The 22,343-nt window shown below is 56.5% G+C and overlaps 3 protein-coding genes across 3 annotated transcripts; 1 reads left to right on the top strand and 2 right to left on the bottom strand.

Moving 5' to 3' along the window:
- Positions 1-4,465: 4,465 nt before the first annotated feature.
- On the bottom strand, positions 4,466-5,761 carry GPR152 (G protein-coupled receptor 152). The gene has a single exon (XM_012664882.1). It carries the CDS (start codon positions 5,759-5,761, stop codon positions 4,466-4,468), a length of 1,296 nt encoding a protein of 431 aa, XP_012520336.1.
- A 2,195-nt stretch (positions 5,762-7,956) lies between these two features.
- CABP4 (calcium binding protein 4) lies at positions 7,957-10,289 on the top strand. Its single transcript, XM_012664871.1, has 6 exons — positions 7,957-8,331; positions 8,725-8,755; positions 8,835-8,978; positions 9,533-9,642; positions 9,996-10,143; positions 10,261-10,289. The coding sequence occupies exons 1-6, from the start codon at positions 7,957-7,959 to the stop codon at positions 10,287-10,289; spliced, it is 837 nt and encodes a 278-aa protein (XP_012520325.1).
- A 4,905-nt stretch (positions 10,290-15,194) lies between these two features.
- On the bottom strand, positions 15,195-20,088 carry TMEM134 (transmembrane protein 134). Its single transcript, XM_012665535.1, has 7 exons — positions 19,844-20,088; positions 18,896-18,960; positions 18,305-18,394; positions 18,077-18,153; positions 15,800-15,844; positions 15,566-15,619; positions 15,195-15,483 (listed from the first exon to the last, which is right to left on the bottom strand). Exons 1-7 carry the CDS (start codon positions 20,015-20,017, stop codon positions 15,401-15,403), a joined length of 588 nt encoding a protein of 195 aa, XP_012520989.1. The 5' UTR covers positions 20,018-20,088; the 3' UTR covers positions 15,195-15,400.
- Between the last annotated feature and the right edge of the window lie 2,255 nt (positions 20,089-22,343).

Here is a 22,343-nt window from a genome sequence, read left to right as displayed (position 1 = left end):
CGGGCCGCAGACCCGGGCCCCTTTTGCGCGCTGCTCGTCGTTGCGGCATCTGCCGGAGGCGCGGGCTGTGGGCGAAGCTCCGCCCTCCCGCCCCCCGACCCGAACGCGCACCTTCGAGGGCCCCCTCACCGCCCCCTACTCCAGAGTGTGGCGCCTACACCGACAATTGATATATTTACCCGCCTCTTTTTAAGTTATAAAAGTTCATGCTCTTGGCCGGGCGCGGTGGCTCACTCCTGTAATCCTAGCACTCTGGGAGGCCGAGGCGGGTGGATCGCTCAAGGTCAGGAGTTCAAGACCAGCCTGAGCAAGAGCGAGACTCCCGTCTCTACTAAAAATAGAAAGAAATTATCTGGACAACTAAGGAGGCTGAGGCAGGAGGATCGCTTGAGCCCAGGAGTTTGAGGTTGCTGTGAGCTAGGCTGCTGCCACGGCACTCACTGTAGCCCCGGCAACAGAGTGAGACGCTGTCTCAAAAAAAAAAAAAGTAAATTCATGCTCTTGGTTAACAATGTAAATAAAATAGCGATGTTTAAGCAGTGAGTGGAAGGCCCAGGCGTCCCGTTCTCCCCGACGAGCCCCCGGAGTGCTGCTGGCCCTTCTTAGTACAAGTCGCAATCAGATCCTTTCCTCCACCTCTCCCGGAGGCCTGGAGGTGGTCAGTCCACAGCTTCTCCCTTCCTCCAGCCATCTCCTGTGGCAAGGAGCCCAGATTGGCCTCAGATCCACCCCGTCCGGCCCCACCCTGGGGGACGGAGGTGTCCCTGGAAGTCCCACAGATGGAGTCTGCCCCTCTCGCTCAGGACGGCCGTTCTGGGGCACTGGCTACCTCCTTCATTCCTCCCTTGGGCCCTGGCTACTGCCCCCGCTGACCAAAGGGTGATGGCAGCGTCCCTCTCCCAGAAAGAGGGGGCAGGGAAAAGTCAAAGGAGCCTGTCTCTGGTGGCAGGAAGCCCACACTGTGTGTCCCAGCGTGGCCTGGGGCTTGCACCCCATCTCATTTCCTTCACCACTGGGACAGTTGAGGAACAGGCTCAGAGAGGTGAGGTAGCTGCATGAGGTCACCCAGCCAGGTTCGATGCCATGGGTTTGGCTCCAAAGTCCTTGCTTTTCCCACTGCTCTACACACCCGCGAGGGCTGGGTGAGGAAGAGGAAGCAGGAAGGCACCAACGCAGCCTGCGCTCCGCTGACCCCCCAGCAACAGCCAGAGGGGCTGTCACTCTCCTACTCTCAGCCCTCCCTCTGACTCCCCATGGCCCCACTTGAAATGAAATCCACAGCCCCCATCCCTCCACCCCTCACCCTTGCCTCCCTGCCTGTCTGACCCCTGCCCCCCACCCCTTTATCACCTACCCCTGTCCTCTCCCTGTATGTGCCCCAGTGACATGGACCCCCTGTCCACCTTCATTCCCACCCCAGGGCCTGGGCACTTGCTCTTTTCTCTATCTGGAAGCTCCTCCCCCAGATCTTAGAAAGGCTCCATCCCTCATTCCTCCGGGTCTCTACTGAAAACTCACCTCCTCTAGCCCTCCCTGACCACCCCTCTCATCCAGCCACTCTCTGGCCCTTCCTTGTTCCCACTGCATTATTCTTAATCACCACCTGATGGGACATTGCGTGTGATGTTACATTATGTGCTGATTTGCATGTCTGCTTCGCATCTGCCCTGCCCCACTAGGGTGTCGGCAGACTGAGCGCAGGACCCTGTCCTGCTTCCCACTGTATTCCCAGCACCTAGAACAAGACGCAGCACGTGGGATGGGACCAAGTAACGTGGGCTGAATGAATGCGTGAACAGCAGCCCTGCCTGCAGGATTGAAAGATGTTCATAATCACAACTCACGATCGTGAAAGAGAGGGAAGGGTGCCTGTCACCTGGAGAGGGAAGGAGTCTCCCAGAGGACAACAGGAGCCCAGCCCCCCGGGATGTGTTAGGGGTGAGGTGGGGGCTGTGGAATGTCTTCGGGGTGAGCCCTCTTTCATACCCATTTTCTCTAACACAAAACCCTCCTCTGCGGGCCACCAGAACTCCTCTTTATCCTGCAAAACCCTTCAGGCATTGTTCTTTTTTCTGGATAGAAATTACCCATTATGGGTGGATCCCTTGGAAGTGGGGCTGTTCCACTGGAGTGTGGACCAGAGTTGAAGGCAGGTGGCTGGCCCTGAAGTTTTAGTCCCTGATCTGCCTGCCATGCTGAAAAGCCTTGGGCAGCTCTGCCCAGAAAAAGGGACAGGGGCACAGAAGTCCAGGCCCTGTGCTCAGAGTGTGCACTTGGGCGGGATGGAGAGGGTGAAAGCTGATCTTACGGAGAAGGGGGCAGCGTGGTGGAGGCACAATACCTGGTGGGCAGATGACCTGCCACGTGGGCTCTGGCCTGTGTCTCAGTATTGGTCCCAGGCCTGAGGGGGCCTCCGGGTGCCCACTGGTGCAATGGAATTGATGGCCAGCAGTTACTGAGCACTTACTCGTGCCAGGTGAGGATCCAAGCACTTCGCAGGGACCGACGCTCCTAGGAGGTGGGCACCATTATTGTGATCCTCATCTTACAGGTGAGGAAACTGAGTCCCAAAGAGGCCAAGAGCTTTGTTGTCGGTCACATGTGACTTGTGGAGCCAGGATTCAAACAACCCCTGAAGGGCCCCAGAGAACACAGGCTTAACCCCATTCATGCGTCTCCAAACTGGAAGGCTGGCCAGAAACCTAGCAAGTGCTCAACAAATATTGGTTGGGTGAGTAAATTCAACAAGTTCCCAGAGAGTTCCAGAAATCTCTCTCCCACCCGCCTCAGTGCCCACAATTCCATCAGTAAGAAACGCTACGATTGTGTTTCTAGCATCACTCTACTGCACCCCTGCACTTCCCACCCCGGGCTCAGAACTGCCAACCCTCCAAGGAGAACACTGTCACCCATTTGGCAGAGGAGAAACTGAGGCTGAGAGTGAGCTAGGCATCAGAACCCAGATGTGCGGCACCGCTCCAGGCGGCCTGCACAGCCTGCTTCCTTTTCGAAATGAGAGCCTCCCTGGGAAGGGTGGCACGTAGAACATCGCTGTCACTTACACCTGCTGGCAAGGGCCCCTCTCGGTTGCTGGAGGTCACGATGCTGAGCTAGTGGGAGTGGGAGGGCGAAGAGCGGGAAAGGGCCTGGCTTTGGAACACTGGGGCTTGGGAGAAAGCTGGGTGGGGCGGGTCCCAGGAGGGTGACGGCTGTGAAAAGGGAAGCGGGCTGGGTGGAAAGACAGACCTTTAGCACTTCCTAGATTTTTCTGCGGCGTCTGCAGCCTGAGAGGGAAAAGCTGCTTCTGCCCTCGAGATGCTGTGTGCCCTCCAGGAGCCTTTGCCCTTTCGGGAACCCAGAGCTCTCTGTGCGTGGGCAGCCTCCTGCCTGTGCCCTTGGGCACTCTGTCCCTGAGCCCCTAGACAGTCTTTGTGCAGCCCCCCCATGGGGGGCTGAGGGGCAGGGGTTGCTAATTGAAACCTTAAATGGAGTCAGATTCTAAAGTCCTCTGGAGCCCCCCTCCCAAGGCACAGAGGCAGCCCCCTGCTCTCTCAGGCCACCTGGGTGTCCACAGCACAGATTGGTCACAGCATTCCAGATGCTCAGGCCAGGTGGTGGCTGTCCCACCTGCCTCCCCTCATCCACCCCTGTAGGCCAGTGAAGGAAAACAACATCTGTTCACTGAGCCTCTACTGTGTGCCAGGCTCTTGTTGGGCACCTCACACACTTTCTCATTTAATCCTCACAACAGCAGATGACATGGGAGCTCCGAAGGTGAAGTAGCTTGTCCAGAGTCACCCAGCTGGGACATGGCAGAGTGGGATCTGAATCCAGGCTAGAGAGCTCTTGCCTCTTCTGCTGCTGCCTTGCTGAGGGAGGTCCTGCTCCAGCCTCACTGACTGTTGGGGGCAGGGGACTAGTGGAGAGGGCTTGGCCATGCCAGGCCAGCTTGTGGGCCACTAGGGCCTCAGGCTCCTGTTTGGGGCTGCTGGCTTCTGGAAGCCTCTATTGTCTGCAGGGACTATTACGTTAGGCATCCTTATGTCCAGGCTGAAGGACAGGACAGGGAGGAGGAGAGGGAGGGAAGGGTCAAAGGGAGGTCAGACAAAGCCCTGGGAAAGTACCTCCTGCTGTCTTCCTCCAGCAGGACTGAGGCGCAGGGGAGCCTGTCAGTGGGGTCTGGGGGTGTTGGAGGACGCTATTAGCTGTGGCTCGGGGGCTGCTGGACAACAGTGTGTCAGGGGCGACTATGGAAGAGCTTGCTGGGACCGGGCAGGGGACGCTCCCAACAGACAGTCTGAGGCTCTGGGCTGCTGCCTTCACCTGCCCCAAGTCCTCCCAGGCTCAAGGGACGCCGTGGGGTTTTCCAGGATGACATTCCCCACAGCTACCATCTCTCGGACGGGCTGGTTGCTGTCCCACCCTGGCTCTTCCACTGCCCTGGTGACCTGGGCTTTGCGGACCCTCACGTGGGGCCCGCACTGGGGGCCGCCTCCGGTGGGGCACTGCTGGGGCTTCCTCCCTCCGAGGCAGGAGGTGTGGCTGGGTTCTCAGGGGCCCCTGGGCTGGGATCTGAGGATGGGGCAGGGGTGGCTTCATCACAGGGACTGGGGGCTGAGTTGGCAGTGGGCCCAGGGGCCTGGGCCTCAGCATCCGACTGTGGGGGGGCCTCGGGATCCGGCCGGGGCTGGGCCGTGGGATTTCGCTGAGGCGGGGACACAGCTGTCGGCCCTGGCAGAGCCGGAGCCTCGGGGTCCACTTGGGCCTGCGACTCGGCCGGCCCGGAGCTGCCCGGCTGCTGCTCGCAGAGGACCGCGGCGAAGGAGGCGAGCACTGTGCGCAGCAGGGCCCGGAGGTCGGCGCTGGCCATGAGGCAGAGGAAGGGACTGAGGCAGCTGTTGAGCAGGATCAGGTAGTCAGAGTAGACCAGGGCCTCCCAGAGCAGGTAGCCGGGGTAGACGTCCCACAGGAAGGCCAGGTAGAGCAGCTGCGCCAGCTGATAGGGCAGCCGCAGGACCACGTAGGCCGACAGAATGGTCTTGGCCACACGGGCGAAGCCCTGGCGGGCTGCGGGCCAAGGCTGGCGGCGGCAGCAGGTCCGGCAGGCCGAGGCCTGGGTGAGCACGTGGCAGACGAGGAGCAGGAGGAAAGGCAGGAAGCCCCCCAGGATTTCCAGCATCCGCAGTGGCAGCTCTTCGCTGTCCCAGAAGTCCAGGCAAATGACCAGGTCATACCACCAGACGGCGGCCTCGGGGAACACCAGCCAGGGCACGCTGAAGAGCGTGGCCAGCACCCAGACCCCGGCGCAGACCCAGAGGGGCAGGCGGGCCGGGCGGTGCCCAGGGTACCAGCGTGGGCACAGCGCCAGCAGGCAGCGGTCCAGGCTGAGGGCGGCCAGCAGGAAGAGGCCGGAGGAGTAGGACACACCCCACAGGAAGTAGTAGAAGCGGCAGGCGGCTGTCCCCAGCGGCCAGTGCCCTCCATGCTGGATCTCCAGGATCTGGAAGGCTGCAGCCGCCAGGAACAAAAAGTCAGAGAGGGCCAGACTGAGCAGGAGCAGGGCCAGCCGTGTGCCCGCTCCGTGCCGGGCCTGGGAGCCAGCCAGCCATGCCATTAGCCCATTGGCTGGCAGCCCCAGGAGTAACAGGGCCACCAGGAAGACAGTGTCCCAGCCACCCTGGGGGTAGTAGTCCTCTTCATCGAGCTCTGTGCGGGGCCTGTGGCCAGTGGCGCCCATGTTGGCTTCCATAACAGTGTCCATTTGGGGTCCCCAGAGTATTGCTGGACATGGAGTGGGTGCCTGGGGAGTCAACGATTGTGTGAATGACTGAGTAGGACAGAGAGGTTGAGATCAGCCTGGGCAACAGAGCAAGACCCCATCTCTACGAAAAATCAGCCGGACGTGGTGGCACACACCTGTAGTCCCAGATACTCAGGAGGCCGAGGCGGGAGGATTGCTCAAGCCCAGGAGTTGGAAGTTGTAGTGAGCTGTGATGACACCACTGCACTCTACCCTGGGGGACAGAGTGAGACCCTGTCTCTAAAAAAAAAGATAAACGAGGGTGGGGGAGAGAGAGAGAGAGAGAGAGAGAGAGAGAGAGAGAGAGTCGTGCATCTCCAGGCAAGTCACTGTCCCTCTGTGGGCCATCATCCTCACGTTTTGGGTAGTTAGCCTATAGCAGGGACTTCTAACAGATGACCTGCTGTCCTCATGCAATCCATTTCATAGATGAGGAGAGGAAGCTTCAGAGAATCAGTGACTTGCCCAAGGTCATAGGTAACACGGGGAGCACAGGACTCGAACCCAGACCTACTCTTTCTGACATGTGGAATCCCAGTGTGTCCCAGTGGACCAAACCAGAGACTTTCAAACTTACTGTTAAAGCTGTTGAACCTTGTCTTTAAATAAAGTATTACAGTGAGCTCCTGTGCGGACTAGAGCAGTGCTCGGATGAAAGGAGGAACACTCCCCTAAGGCTCCAGGGGATACGGCTTGAAAACCACTTGGTCAGCTCATCTCAAGACCCCTTTATGCCTCGTACCCTGTGGTTCGAGTGTTTGAAATTCCAAGCCGGAAGGGCTCTGGGTCCCACAGGCCCACGGGCGCCCAAGGGTGAACAGGGCGGCAGGTAGTAGGAGCCCCCGCCACACGCGTCCCACAGCTCAGGCAGAAAGTGGCCTCCATTTGTCTGCTGGAGCTACTCAATAGAGAAGGGGACGGGGGCTCTGCAGTGTGCAGGGGTGAGGTGGGCTGGGGGGCGCCCAACCCTGGGACCCAAGAGGCCCACCCTCCCCGCCCCCCTTCCCCAACAGGCAGAGGGGAGGGCGTCTGCCGCTGAGGATGGAGAAAGGCCTGGTGGCGGTGCAGCTAGGGGAGGGACCGCATGCCCCTGAAGGCGACTTGGCTTTAGGCTGGTGGCCTCCCCCAGCCCAGGGCTCTGCCTCAGGCTGCCCCTGCTCTGCAAGCTCAGTCCCTATTGGATCAGGGCCCTGGGCACCCCCACCCCAGGCCCCACCAGCGAGGCCCCGCTTACCTGTGGGGCGCAGGCTGGTCGCTGGAGGAGCAGGGCGTGCCTGTCTGCCCTGCGGTCCAGCTGTCCACGCGGCCCTCACTGGGGCCTGCTGCACGGCGCCCGGCGGCACTGAGGCGGGCAGGCAGGAAACCCAAGCTGAGAGGACATCAATCATTCATGGGGCTGCTCGCCGGGAAACCCTAACCCCGGCCTAGCAGGGCCAAGTGATCAGCCAGACACCCTCACCCCTGACAGGGCCAAATGCCTGAACCCCCTCCTCACCCTGGGCTCCTCCAGCCCAGGACAAGCTCAAGGATCCCCCGGGGCCACTTCCTCTGACATCACCCTCGTGCCCCTCAATCTGGCACTCGAGGCCTCTGTGATCTGGCCTCTCTTCCTCAATTTCACTTGCCCTACGCTCTGGCCAGGATGTCACCCCATGGGGGGCCCCAGTAGGTGACTGGTCCTTCCCCCTTCCCAGCCTTTGCCCACATGCTTTCTCCTGCCTGAAATGCCCTCCCTGGTCCCCCACTCTGCTTGGCTAGTCCTCTGCCCATGGCATACTGCTGGCAGGTCCTCCAGCCTCTGCAGTCTTCCCCCTATTTTATGCACAAGGGAACAGACTTGGAAGGGTGACTTTGCTGGGTCTCCCAGCCAGTATGTGGCAGAGCTGCAGTCTGAAGCTCATGGCAGCCACCGCGTCCTGGTACCCCTTGCTGCTGACTAAGGACAGTTCTCTTGACCCATCTGGCCCTGCCTGGGACACCCGGGGCAGAGGGCTGGGATTAGGGCCTGGGCTGCCTACATCACTTACCCTAATCCCCCTCCGAGCCCGATCCCAGGCCATCAGTGCTAAGAGTGGGGGTGCATAAGCAGCTTTGCGGGGCCCAAGAGCCGAGGGTGCTTGGGGTGCAGCATCTCTGAGCCCTGTTGTCCCTCCCACATGGCCACAGAGCAAGCAAGGGGGCAGCATGGACCAGACCCGGCCACTGGCCCGCAGGAGCCCCCTGCAGGGGCTGCGGCTCCCAGGAGTGGTGCCGAGGGGGCCCCCTTGACCAAGAGGAGGAGCAGGAGGGAGAGGGGGCTCAGAGGGTCCCGGAAGGGCACTGGCAGCTCTGGGGAGCAGACCCCTGTCCAGGGCCCCAAGGCCGGGGACAGCAGCAAGAACCCCTCCAGGATGGGAGAGGGGCAGGCAGGGGCCCCCGCTGAAGCCCCTGGGCCAGCCTCTCGTCGCCAGTCCCACCGGCATCGACCTGACCCCCAGCGCGATGCTGCTCACAGGACATATGGGCCCTTGCTTGACCGAATCTTCGGGAAGGTCAGGTGGGGCCTGGGCAGGGCTGGGGCGCGGGGGGTGGGGACGGAGACAGGCTCATGCTACCCTGCCCCTTAGTACCAGGCTTCCTGCCTCTCTTGCCCGAGACCGGGAAGCCTGGGCTGTGGGGCAGGGTTGCCACAGTCTGGGGAAAGCTGGGTGGTCTCAGGCGGGCCCGGGCAGTGGGCAGAGCCAGCACTTGCACCCAGGGCTCTTTGGGAGCTCGAGGTCCGGACCGCGAAGTGGGCTCTCACCTCCGGGGGCCCGCGGGACTCCAGATGCCTTCTCCTGCCCTGGCGGGGCTGGCCTCCCGTGGCCAGCGTGGACGGGGGCTGGAGGAGGAAGGATGGACAGACCTTGGCTGGCCCTGGGGACATGCTGGACTATCTCCTGCAGGACCGTGAGCTGGGCCCCGAGGAGCTGGATGGTGAGTGGCTCTTGCTGCTGGCTGGGGCAGGAGGTTTCCTTGAGCCTGGCTGCCTGGGCCTGACCTCCCTCCCCCGCAGAGCTTCAGGCTGCCTTCGAGGAGTTCGACGCTGACCGTGACGGCTACATTGGCTACCGGGACCTGGGCGACTGCATGCGGACCCTGGGCTACATGCCCACTGAGATGGAGCTGCTGGAGGTCTCCCAGCACGTCAAGATGCGCAGTCAGTGACAGCATCACCCCGCCCCCCACAGCCCCAATTGTCTTCCATGAAACTGGCCCCTGGTGCCAAAAAGGTTGGGGACCGCTGCTTTATACGACTGATGGAATCTTAGCACTGAGGCACTGACTACATGGGTGTGCTTCGGAAGGCATTTATTGCCACCTGCTGGGCCCTAGCGCTTTATAGCCATGAACTCTAACTCCGACAGCACCCGCACGGAGCAGGTTCTCTCATCCCCATTCTAGGATGAGGAAGGGAGGGTTAGTAAGTCACCGGACACCATGCACACCATGGGCAGAGCCAGGATCTGAAGCCAGGACTTCTGGCTCCTAAGCCTGTTCTCTTTCTCCCACACTGGGGTTCTTCACGAAGAGCAGAAGCAGCCCTGGCCCCTCAGTAACCCAGAAACAGGGTTCCAGCCTCCTACCCCTGCAGGCATGGACACAGGTGTTCCTTCCTGGTGCGGATCCTGGGGGTGGGTGGTCCCTGGTCCTCATCACATCCCTTCTTGGGCCACAGCCCTCACCATTGTGACAGTCTGCCTGGGTCCACAGTGGGTGGCCGTGTGGACTTCGAGGAGTTCGTGGAACTGATAAGCCCGAAGCTGAGGGAGGAGACGGCGCACATGCTGGGGGTGCGAGAGCTGCGCATCGCCTTCCGAGAGGTGCGGAGCGCGGTCGTGGGGGGCAGTGGGGGGCGGGCTGGATGGTGTCCTTGCCAGCCTCTCAGGCCAGAGAGACTGGGGGCCTCAGCCTTGTCAAGGCCCAGAGCCCTGCAGGCGGTGGGACTAGGGCCTGGGTGGGTCAGAGAGGGTTCAGCTGGCTCCCAGCTGGGGGACCCATGTGGGGAGACTTCCTGGAGCAGGAGGCACGCTCTCTTGGCAGGGGGCGATGGGGAAGGTTTGGATGAGCGATGACGACAGTGGGCAGGGGAGCATTTGGGCAGTGGCAAGCGTGGGGCCGGGTGCAGGGTGAGGCCGCTTTGGGTGGGAGGGGTTGATCCCCGCCCGGACCCTAGTTTGACAGGGACAGGGATGGACGAATCACAGTGGCAGAGCTGCGGCAGGCAGCACCGGCTCTGCTGGGGGAGCCGTTGGCTGGTCCTGAGCTGGATGAGATGCTCCGAGAAGTGGACCTCAATGGGGATGGCACTGTAGACTTTGATGGTGAGTCTCCCTCCCAGACAACACTCCTGTCCCTCCAGTGCCCAGGCTGAGCCCAGCACCTCCTGGGATCTACCCCCAGCCATGGACCCGCCCAAGCCCTGCCCTCCTTTCCCGCAGAGTTTGTGATGATGCTGTCGACCCACTAAGGCTGCAGGAGTGGGGGATCCGTTGCCCCTGGGGCCCCGGACCCCAGCAGGAACAAGGGCGCACATCCTACCCCAAGAGGTTCCAGGATGGAAGAGACCCAGCAGCCCCCAGACTTCTAACACCTGGCAACACCTGGCCTGAGAGTCTGCTTGTTATTCCACCCGCCCACCTGCGTCCTCACCTCCCCCTCCTCGAGCTGCCAGGAGAACACCCGCTCACAACTGCCCGCCATTCCCCATGGGAGCAAGATTAAGGTCTCTCCAGACCCTTGGAGGTAGGGAGTTCCCTGGCTCTGGCAGCTTCAAAGGTGGGCAGTGTTGGGGGATCCCAAGTAACGTGGTGAATAGAGAGGGTGGCTGGACCCCTCCCGCCTCTTGAGGTGAATAGAATGATTTTTTTTTTATTTCAGCATATTATGGGGGTACAGATGTTTAGGTTACGTATGTTGCCCTTGCCCCCCTCCCCCACTAGAATGATTTTTTTAAGAAGTAAATTTGAAAGATAGAAAGCAATGACCCCCAGGGACCAAAGACAAGGAGAAATCCAAGCTGGGGTTGTAGGAGGGAGCAGACCCTGTGGTTTCAGACTTGGACAGAGGCTTGGGCACCTGAGCTCTGACACACTCCAGTGACAGAAGACCCATATGAGTCTGGAGAGCAAGAAATGAACCTCCTGGAACATTCCGGGGTCTCAAAGGGCTACCCTGTTCTTGAAACAGGGACTGAAATATATCTTCACTGGCCAGCCTGAGAAAGTGGCAAGGAGGCGGACACTCAGGGCCTTCAGCCACCCCGGAGAACCTGACCTGCCCTGCAGGCCTGAGTGTGCTCTATCTCCAGGGTGTGAAAAGCTGGAAAAAAAAAAGGGGGGGGGAAACTGTTGAAAAGGGGCACTCTTTCAATCCACATGGACATATGGAACTTCTAAAAACACAAACAAAAACCCCTGCTGCTCCCAGAGATGAACTCATGATAAAAATAACAGGTTAAACAAGGAAACAAACCAGCACGAGGAGGCTAGACAGATGTGAAAACAGGAGATTTGGCGTCTCAAAGTGTAAATAATAGAACAAACTAAAAGGGACCACAAAATAGATGCAAAAAAAAAAAAAGCAATAAAAGAAGAAAGAGCAATATGCAGTAATCTCATAGCATGAAAATAGAATGGGAAGATTTTAAAAATAACCCAACAGCACTTCTAGAAATATAAAGTATAGCCATTAGAATGAAAAAATAAATGGATAAGTTAAAACTGCAGACCAAACACAGATTTAAAAGAAGATTAATGAATTGGAAGCTGTATCGGAAAAATTCACCTATAATGTAGCACTGAGAGACAAAAATATGGAAGGTGTTCAAGGGTAGTTAAAAGTCACTGAGAGCCTCAGAAGGCGGAAACATACAGAATGGGCAGGAGGCTATAATCAAAGAGATGACTGTTGAAAAATTTCCATAAAGACTTCCAGAGGCATTAAGTGCCCAGATTGAAGGAGCAAATTGAAGCCTGAATAGGATAAATAAAAACCAATGTACATCGAGATACATCCCAGTGAAGCTGCAGGATACAAAACTAAAATCTCGAGAGAAAAGTCAGATTGCTCACCAAACACTTTTCATTGGCAACAATAGATTTCAGAAAATGGATAAATTGTTCAATATGCACAGAAAAAATAATTGTCAGCCAAGAAACCCATACCTAGTTCAATCATTATTCAAGGATGAAGGTGAAATATAAACTTTTTTTTAATAAACAAAGGCTGTTGCCCACACACATACCCTGCTGGAAGGAATAGTTTCAGTAAGAAGGAAATTGAATCCCAGAATGAAGGCAGAGGATGTGCTACATAGTGGTCAGGAAAGAAATCAGTAAACATACTGATAGGTCTAGAGAAGCAATAACTGTAAGCAAAAATTGACTTGGGGGATTTAAAATCAAGAATAGACTAGAATAATAAAACCAGAAGATGGGAAGGGATGCTTTAGGCATGCTGAAATACTTTTTGTTGTTCTAGAGAAGGATAGATTCATTGATTAGCTTTAGATTAACCACGTAAGGGTACTATTAATATAACAGAAATAGAACATACCATTCAATAGTCAGATCAATAGAGGAGGAAAAGGGGGAAATGAAGAATTCTTGATTAAGCCAGTAGAAGGCCGGGAAAGAAAAAAAAAGCAAAGAAAAACAAGGTACACAGAAAACATCAAAACAGAAGGTAGAAACAATCCTTTAAAAAAAAGAAAATCAATAATTACAATAAATATAAGCAGACTAAATTTGTCAATTAACAGTCAGAGAGTCCCAGTCACAAAAGAAAGTATCAATATTAGATTGGGTTCCCTGTAACGAAGGACAAAAATAACAATGCCTTAACCTGGATAGAAATTTATTTCCCCCCCAAGAAAAGTCTGTAGGTGGAATCCAGCTGTACAGAGTCATCAAGGACCCAGGCTGCTTCTGGCTTGCTGGTCTGTCATCCCTGGAGTGTGCCCACATGTGCTTGTTTTCCCGATGGCAGGCGGGAGGCAGGAACAAAGAAGAAAGGGGTAGCGAGTATGCACCACTTATATCTTATTAGGCAGAGCTTATCACATGGTACACCTACAGGCAAAGGATGCTGGCAAGTGCAGTCTTCATTTGGGTGCTCAAATGCCCAGCTAAAAACCAGGGTTCTTCTAGTACGAGGGCACAGAGCAGATACAGAATGGCAGATATCAGGCTCTTCCCCACAGCTGAGTGCAGGATATAGGAGACATATTCAAAACATAATGACAAACGGAAGGCTGAAAGTGATGGCTTGGAGAAAAGACTTACAAGGAGGAAATTAACTAAAAGAAAGTATAACTAAGGGAATAGCAGACAAAAATGGGCTACCAGGCAAAAGCATTAAGGATAAATTGAGTCACAATTCGCTAAGGAAATCTAGTGTTCATAATCTGTATGCTCCTATTAATGTCTTCAAACTAAAAAGAAATTATATATATTTAGAATTTAAATCATTATTCTCTGAGAGGCTTGGCTGTCAATCCAACCTGGGTTACATAAATTAACCAGAAAAAATCAAGTTCATTGGTCACATTAAAACTTTAAACATCGATATTCACAGTGTTCTGTCAAAGCATTTATATAGACTAAGGGTTGGCAAACTTTTTCCATAAAGGGCTGGATGGTAATTAATTTAGGCTTTGAGGGCCACGTGGTCTCTGTTGCAGCTGATCACTCAACTCTGCCTTTGTAGTGTCAAAGTCAATATATAAACAAATGAGTGTGGCTGTGTTGCAAATTTAATTAATAAAACTTTATCGATACAGAAATTTGAATTTTATATAATTTTATGTCATGAAGTCTTATTATTCTTTAACTTTTCCCAACCATCACAAAATACAAAAACCATTCTGTATTCATGCTGTTTTAAGGGAGTAAAAAAAAAATTTAATTTAAAAAGTCATTCTGTGGACTACACCTTGCTGATTCCTGACACAGACTTATGGGGAATCATCACTTCTAGAATAACTTTCTGTTGAGATTGTAGAATGATAAACAGTTTTAAGTGTAGTAGTGACTCTTTGTTAATTGCCTATTTGCTCACTTTCAATGAATGGTTTTTGTCATTTTTCTTTTTCCTATGTTCTACTTATTGAAATGTAATTTTGTCTGATTAAGGCTTATATTCTGTATATCTTTTAAATTTCATTTTTCTAGTTTTTATTTTTATCTTACAAATGTATTAGTCCATGATGGATTAGAAATGAAAACTGGTCCTTTGCCACAGCTAGTATGGGAACCACTGGTTTAGGAGTTCCTGCATCCAGTGGGTGCTCCCAGCGAAAATGTCTTGACTGGGGGCTGAGGGTGGGAGGTCTGGGTGGGCCTGGGTATTCATGCAACTTCCCGGAACTCTGGAGGCACCTGCGGTGCTGGCTGCTGCAGACAGTGGTGAGTGGGACTCATGCTTTAGAGGAGGGACATACTGCAAACACGGGGGTATACCAACCGGCCTCTCCTGCCCACGCTCATTCGGCAGCCCCTCCACTGGCTGGCGGGGGACCACACCAGGTCAGTTTCTGTCTCCTCCCTCTCCCCCAGTGTCATGGAAAGGGCCCTGGAGCCCTGGGTTATGTTCTTAACTCTGCCTGCAACCCACTGGCTGTCCTTGGATGAGTCAGTAAAATGGGCTGAGGTGGGGAGGATTACAAATCATAATCTGTGGTAAGTGCTCAGCACATGGCCTGGTGTCTTACAAGAGCTCGCTCACTGGTAGATATTATGATCTCAGATTTCAGGGTTCTCAAGGATTCTGTTTGTTGGTTACTAAGATTCTGAGATACTCTGATTTTCCAAAATTCTGAGATGGAAAGTTTCTAACATTCTGTGGTTCTAAGAGTCTTTGACCACTGAGGCTTTCTGTCACGCAGGCCCTGCTTCCCCCGCCCTCTGCCCCTGGGCTCCTCCCAACCTCTGTACCTGGGAAGGAGGGCAGTGCGTGGAGGAGGCATGGCCCACATTCAGGGCCGGCTGTGGCAGCCCAGGGCCCCAGAGCCAGGCTGGAACTAGGGTACGAGCCTCCAGGCCCCAAGTCTGCGTCATCTGAGTGCCCTGGGCCAGGGTCGCCAGACAGGGACAGCGACAGGCAGAGCCTAAGGGCTGGGGCTGGGGCAGGCTGTTCCAGCCTCCTCTAGGGTCAAGGCAAAAGAGCCCCAGGCCCGGCTCTGGCCCAAACATGCCACATGATCTTGGGCAAGACTCAGAGCATCAGGGCAGTCATGCCTGCCCTGCCGTGGGGAGATCGGGTTCTGGAAGCCCTTCAGCCCCTGGCTCAGTCCTTTCCTCAGCTTTTGTGGGAGGGGGCGTGGTCAGGTCGGTGGGCCGGGCCAGGGGTGACGTGACAGGAACAGAGCAATTGTCTCTGCGGGAATTACTCTTTTATTAGCACAAAATAACACCAACCTAGCAGTCCCAGGGCCCGAGAATAAGTTAAGGCACTGAGCGGGCGGAGTGACTTTTTCCCAGGGCCAGTCCTGCCCCAAACTTCCCGAGCAGCCTCCCGACGGGCTGTCGAGGGTCCTGGCGGATGAGGGAACGGAACGGGCGCGGGTCCCCGAGGCGCCGCTCACTTCTCGAAGTAGGGCAGGTAGAAGAACTGGAAGCCCCGGTGGCCCTTGACGGCGCAGTAGATGAAGATCACGTGGTAGACTGCGGGGCGGGGTCTGTCAGCGCCGAGGCCCCGCCCCGCCCGCCCTGCCCCGCCCCGCCCCGCCCCGGCGCCCGCTCGCACCTCCCGGGACCAGCAACAGGAAGCCGGGCACGAAGAAGATGGCGCTGGAGACACCTGCGCGGGAGGAGGGTCGGGTCAGGGCTGGGGGCGGCTGCGAGTCCCTCCGGCCCTGCCAAGCCGCACTCTGAGCCGAAAAGGGGGCCCTTTCCTGCGGGAAGTGGACGGGCTTGCCAAGCACCCACAGGCACCAGACCGGGGTGACTGCTGCCTGTGGGGGTCCGAGGGGGCGCTCACCTGGAGACGGGGCCACCTCCAGTCCCACGCCGACCAGGATCAGCACTGCGCACAGATGGAGCCGCGGGGGTGAGGGCAAGAGCAGGGGTGAGGGCGGGGACTTCTACCGCCCACCTGGCTCAGCCCTAAGGGGTGGTGTCCCCCACCAAAGCCGGAGGCCCCCTGGGCAGAGACCCTCCCCAGGAAGCTCATGAAGCTCTGTGTTTTCAGAGCAGGGCGCTTGGCAGGCCCTGGGAAATGTCTGTGAGATGAGAGATTTTTGACTGCTCCTTAGTGTGGCCTTTCAGTCATTCAGCAAACATTTATGGAACACCTACTGCGCGCCTGTACTGGGAACCGTGGTGAAAGGCAGATGAGGTCCCTGCCCTTATGGCCCTGCCTTAGTGGAGGGACCACGAACCTGAAAGCTACAACCCAGGTGATCAGGATATGGGGGTGGGGGTGAGAACAGGGCGGTGTGGGAGCCGGAGTGGCCTGGCCCAGCCTGGGGGACCAGGGAGGGGCTTCTTGGAGGCAGTGACATCTAAGCCCAGCAGGAGCAGCAGGAGCAACAGCAGTTAATATTTGTTGACCACTTACCAGTTGCTGCCAGGCACTGGGCTAAGCGTGTTATGTGCACGGCTTTATTTGTCACCTTGAGCGAATGAGACAGGTATTATCACCAGCCCCACTTCACCGAAGATGAAAATGAGGCACAGAGAGAGCGAGTAACTTGCCCACACGGCTGCAGGTGGAAGGTGAGGCTGCCTGGCTCTAGAGGCTGTGCTATGGGCATCACCCAGACAGAGAGAAAGAGGAGAGTTCCAGACAGGGAACAGCACGGCAAAGATCCAGTCTGCAGGGAACGTGGGGCTTTCTGAGAGTGCCCAGCATTTGGCAAGACCAGAGAGGTGAGAGGCCAGGTGGGAGGAACTCAGTGGGCCTGTAACCCCCAGGGGAGGGATGTGGGCTTTGGTGGAGCACAGTGGGTGTTGGGGAAGGTGGTGAGGTCATGGCTGGATCCACTTTTCAGACCCAGAGTCCTGTGTACCCAGTTAGAGGAGGGAGGAAGGAAGGGGGGGAGTGGACTTTGGGCTCCGAAAGGGGGGTGGTCCTGGGGCCTTGAGGGGCCACCATGGACTGCTGCTGCTTTGTGCACTGCACAGAGCATGTCAAAAACGGTATGATGGGAGCGCAACTCACTCCCTGCACGCTGGCCTAGGGCTGCGGCTCTGCCCGCTCAGGGGACATCCTCTTTTAGTTCCTACAAAGGCCCTTTCTGGACCTCTGGTGGCCCCCAGGCCTGGCAATGTCACAGATGTGGGTTTAAATAGCAGCTCATCTACTTTCCAGCTGCAATCTGGGCAAGTCCCTTCACCTGCTTGAGCCTGTGTCCTTATTTCTGGAACTGGATGGTGATAATGCTTGCCTTGTTGGGTTGTTGAGAATAAAATGAGACAAAGCCTATGGCCAGCGCCACCAGTGCCCGGCATGCGGTGGTGCTGGGAAATGGTAGCTCCCTCCTCTGCACGCAGACACCCAGAGCCGAACCCAGGCTTTCTGGCTGGGGCCTGGCTGGCTGAGGGGCTTTGGCCTTCCTGGGGAAGGGAGAGGGGAACTGGGGCAGCAGCCACACTCGGTCCCTCCTTATGAGCCCCTCCGGACCCCAACCCTGGATCCTTTCTGGGGACCCTGCCTCCTCAGCCCCATAGAATGAGGATCCTGGCAGTGAGAAAACACCTGGTTTTGACATCTGCCTGCTCTGGGTCTCAGTTTCCCCATCAGAGCAATGGGGGTGGGAAAGAAATCCTGTCAGCTCTCAGACTCCAGAGAAGGGGAGGTGACAGGTGCCCTTTGGATCCAGGCTGGCAGAATCCCTGCCCATAGGGACAGGCATAGCCCTGAGCCCCTACACAGAGGTGCTGGACTCTACCTTTCGCTGTTCTACGACCTCTGTAAGGTGGGGGGATAACCTGCCCTGCACCTGGCCTGAAGTAGTCTCGGAAGAAATGGTAACTGTTACTCTTCTGTTCCCTGATGGATTAAACAGGTTAAGTCTAAAAAAAGGAAAAGTCTTTGGAGTGCTGAACCAGGTTCCATTTTCAGCTATGTGTGATTTCTTGGCCTGCTCCTCTCAAGGCCTCAGTTTCCTCACCTGTAAAATGGGGGTGCTGGCAGCCAGCTGCCTCCGCAGGATGCTGAGAGGCCCATTATGCCAAAGTGGGGGGATGCAGAGCTTGCACAAAAGGAGGGCAGACCCTCCCACGGGGGTAGGCAGGGTCCCTCAGGGGCACTCACCCAGCCCCAGCAGCAGAAGCAGGAAGGAAGCCAGTACTACCCGGCGGTTCTTCTGGATCAAAGGGTGCTGGGTCCAGCTGGGTGGCAGGAGAGCAGGGTGGGGTGAAAAGAGGTGAAGTGGGGGTGTGGGAGGCTTGGGGGTAGAGCCAGGGCTGCCTGTGCTGGGGCAGGGGCCACAGGGGCAGCAGGTGGCTCAGAGGCTGGGGGCTTGAGCACGGCCAGGCTCACCTGCAGCAGGCGTTGTAGGAGCGCTGCGTGCTGCCGCTGATGGTGCTAAAGGACCACTGGGAGCTTCGGATGGAGGTTCGGCCGGGATCCCTGTGGGACGGGTTGCCCAGTGTGGGGGAGGTGCGGACACAGAAGGGGGTCCCTTCTGGACAGGAGTCATGGTGAAGTGCGGGGTGGTGCAGGGACTAGGGCTGGGCCCTGCAGGATAGAGGGCCCTGAGAGGGGACTGGGGGTGAGGATGAAGTGAGGGGCTGGGGATTTCTATAGGACTGGGGGTGGGGGAAGGCTGGGGATGAGCACTAGGGGTTATTGCAGCATAGGTGACCTGTGGGAAGGTGGGGGCCAGACCAGGCTGGGGGTTCCTCCAGGATAGAGCCTGGAGGGGTGAGTGAATGAGGCTGGGCACTAGGTTGGTGACCCTGCAGTATAGTGGACCGCATCAAGGGAGTGGGGGTCTGGCTAGGAATCCTTACAGGACTGGGCATAAGAGAGCTGAGGGAAGTGCGGTGGGGGACTGGATGGGGTCCTTGGGGACATGAGCCAGAGGCATGAGGCTTGGGGTACAGGGGTGGGTCCCCACCTGGCCCTGACCTGGTGCCGACTCCCCCATCCGGCTCTGGAGAGGCCTGGGCTCCATCCTCATCGTTCTCCAAGTTCTGTTCCAGAACACAGGGCTCAGAGGGGTTGCTGGGCTCGGGCCCTCAGTCCTCTCCCGAGGAGATGAGAAAAGCAGGCCTACACAGCTGCTCACCTGGCCCTTCACCCTCCCGCAGAACGGGTTTGGTGATTCACCAAAACCGAAACCCAGAAAGGAGGTGGGTGGATGCTGGGGGCTTTGGGGAGCAGGAGCCAGCAGGAGTTGGCTGAGGGCTTCCAGCACGGGTCCCAGGGCCCGGGATCTCCCAAGTTTGGAAGTCAGGGTGGAGCTCTCAGGATGTTTCAGGGGCCTAGAATGGGGGCTCTGGATTTGGGGTGCCAGGGAAGGACAGGCCCGGGGTTCCCAGGTTTAGGGTACAGGAATCTGGTCCAGGTCTCCAAGAAAAGGATCCTAGGGTTGGTGGAGGTTCTCTGGGAAAATGGGGATTTCCGGTTTAGTGGGAGTCAGAGGTGGGCAAGGATTTGTCATGTGAGTGGGAGCCTCCAGCTCTAAGGGGGAGAGTGAGAACAGAGAAGAGGGTGCAGGTTCCTGTGGGCTGACCTGGGGCTGAGGGCTCGGCTCCTGCGTATGGGGGAGGTCTGGTTCAGATACAGAGGATCTTCCCAAACCCGGGGGGCGGGGGTCAGTACCCAGGATGGGTGGGTTCTCCAGCTGGGGCTGAGGGATGAGTTCCTGGGTCTGGGCTCCCCAGTGCTGACTGGGGACCCGAATCAGAGCTGAGAGGGACAGGGCAGGGCTCTGGATCAGGGGTCACGTCGGGGGTCTTATCTCCCGCTCCGCCTGGGTCCTCTAGGCAGATTTTCCCGAGTTGGGGTTCCCAGGCCCGGCCTGGGGTCCCGCCCGGACTGGGGCAGGGGGTGAGGTCTGGCCGGGCCGTTCACCTGGTAGCGCAGCCGGGACTGCTTGTCCTCGTCAGCCGCCTCGAAGCGGGCCCGGCGCTCGAAGTGCAGCGGCCCAAAGCGGGCGACCCCGCTGGACTCGGGCCCAGGGCCCGCGTCCTCCAGGGACAGCTCGAAGGCGTCATCGATGCTGAACTGGGGCCGGGCGGCGCTCATGGCCCCCGCCCGCTCAGGCGCCCTGCGCCGCCGCCATCTGCGCCCGCCACCCCGCGCCGCCGCGGTCCCGCCCCCCCGAAGCGCCGCCCCGCGCCGTCGCCTTGGGAGCTCGACCGGCCCGAGCCCCAGCCGAGGCCCCGCCCCCGGCCGCTCTAACAGGCCAGAGCTGCCGAGCGCCGAGCGAACTGTGGGTGGGCGGGGCCTCTTTTTTTTTTTTTTTAATTTCAGCATATTATGGGGGTACAGATGTTTAGGTTATGTAAGTTGCCCTTGCCTCCCCACTCCCCCGCAAGTCCGAGTTTCAAGTGTGCCCATCCCTTGGATGGTGCGCATTGCACTCTGTGTATGCAAATACTCGTCCCCTCCTCCCCCCTTCCCCCTCCCCGGGACCTCTTCTTGACGGAGCGCGCCAGGCCCGTGGCGCCGCCCAGCGGCCGCCTCGGTAAGCGACAGCCAGCACCATGCTCGGAGGCGATCCTGGGTTGGATCTTGGAGGGTCTTCCTCACCCCAGCCGCCTGGCCCGGGATTGGACCTTTTGCGTCCCAGCCAGCTCCTTAGGTACCAAGGAGACGCCTGGGAACTGTTTCCTCGCCTTACTCATCACAGCCCTGCACGGGAGGGGTATTCTCGCCATTCTGCAGATGTGGAAACTGAGGCTCAGAGAGCTTATGTGGCTTCCACTTTCCTCCAGTTTGGTCCCACGCAGCAGCCAAAGTGATCTTTTAAAACATACCTTTTTCTCTGTGTGTATTATTGTTAGATGAAACTTTTTAACAAAAGTAGCTGCTAAGTCTCTCTGATTCAAACGTTCCCTTGGTTTTCCATTGTACTTAGACTGAAACCTGAATTCTTGACTAAGGTCCATAAAAGTCTGAAGGCGCTGGTGCCTGCCTGCCTCTCCCAACTTCGTCAAGTCCCCCTTTGCCCCGTTTTCACCCTGTTCAGCCACGTTGGCTTTCTTACCATCTTCCTTCACAGTCCAAGCTCATCCCACCTCAGGGCCTTTGCACATGCTGTTCCCTATGCCTGGAAAACACTTAACCTTGCTCTTCTGGCAGGTGGCTCCTTTCATTATCTCGAATGTCACCTTTCAGAGAGGCCATCCCTGAATATGCAATCTAAAGTCAGTTTGGGGTTGGGCCAGTGGTTTACGCCTGTAATCCCAGCACCTTGGGATGCCAAGCCAGGAGGATTGCTTGAGCCCAGGAGTTTGAGACCAGCCTGGGCAACATGGTGAGACCCCACTTCTACAAAAAAATAAAATTAAAAAAAGTTAGCCAGGCCTGGTGGCATGTGCCTGTAGTTGTAGCTACTTGCGAGGCTGAGGCAGGAGTTGGAGGTTGTGGTGAGCTATGATCATGCCACTGCCCTGCAGCCTGGGCAACAGAGAAAGACCTTGTCAGAAAAAAAAGTCAGTTTTGCATCACAGAACACTTACCTGAAATTATCTTATTTTAGGCTGTTTTATTCACCACTGTATCTATTAATATAGTGTCCAGAACAGTGTTTGACACTAAATAGATGCTCAATAAATATTTGGAATGGATAAGTAAGTGGTTTGCCAAAGTCCCAAATGCTTGCAAGTGGCGGAACTGGGATTTGAACCCAGGTCCACCTAGTTCCCAGAGTACTTGTCTTCCTCCACCCCCACCCTCCCTCCACATTTCGTTTTATGACCTCATGTACACAGCTGAGTCAATCCTACTTCTCAGTTCTTGACACATTATCACTATGCGCATGGCCCCTTTCGAATTACATGAATTCATTTCCCCTTCTTCACATCCCGTCTTCCCTCTTCGCCCCTTTCTTCTATCAGACAAATGAGGAAACTGAGGCACAGAGAGGTTATGTAACCAGCTCAAGACAGGGCTGGGACTAGAGCCAAAGCAAGTGAGGTGAGTCATGCAAGGTCAAATTCTGTCCTTATTTAAAATTTTAATATTTTGTTCGTCATGAGTTTTTGCTTTAAATGTGATTTTTTTAAAAAAATGCATAAAAATATTTTTGAGGCACCCTTAAAATTTTCCCCCAGAGGGAGTACCTCACTCTTCTTGCCCCAGTCCTGGCCCTCCAAGTCCCCAAAGCTAGTAAGGGGGCAGTTTGGCTCCAGAGCCAGGTTCTCAACTACTTCATTGCAACACTTTTCTAGATAGTAAAACTATAAACTTTATGGTGTAAAGCCAATAGAGTAAGATGCTGGAGGATATCTACGTGACTTGGAGTGAGGAAAGCAAGACTCACAAAGCACAAACCCGATGGATGTGACTATGTGAAAAGGAGTGGTGGTTCTTTAACGAAGGGCGCGTCAGACGAAGGAGAGAAAGG

The sequence above is a fragment of the Propithecus coquereli genome, unplaced genomic scaffold (genome assembly GCF_000956105.1).
Source record: "Propithecus coquereli isolate 6110/MARCELLA unplaced genomic scaffold, Pcoq_1.0 Scaffold120, whole genome shotgun sequence".
NCBI lineage: Eukaryota > Metazoa > Chordata > Mammalia > Primates > Indriidae > Propithecus > Propithecus coquereli.
Note: the sequence above shows the minus strand (reverse complement) of the source record. Positions and strands in the feature narration are given on the sequence as shown.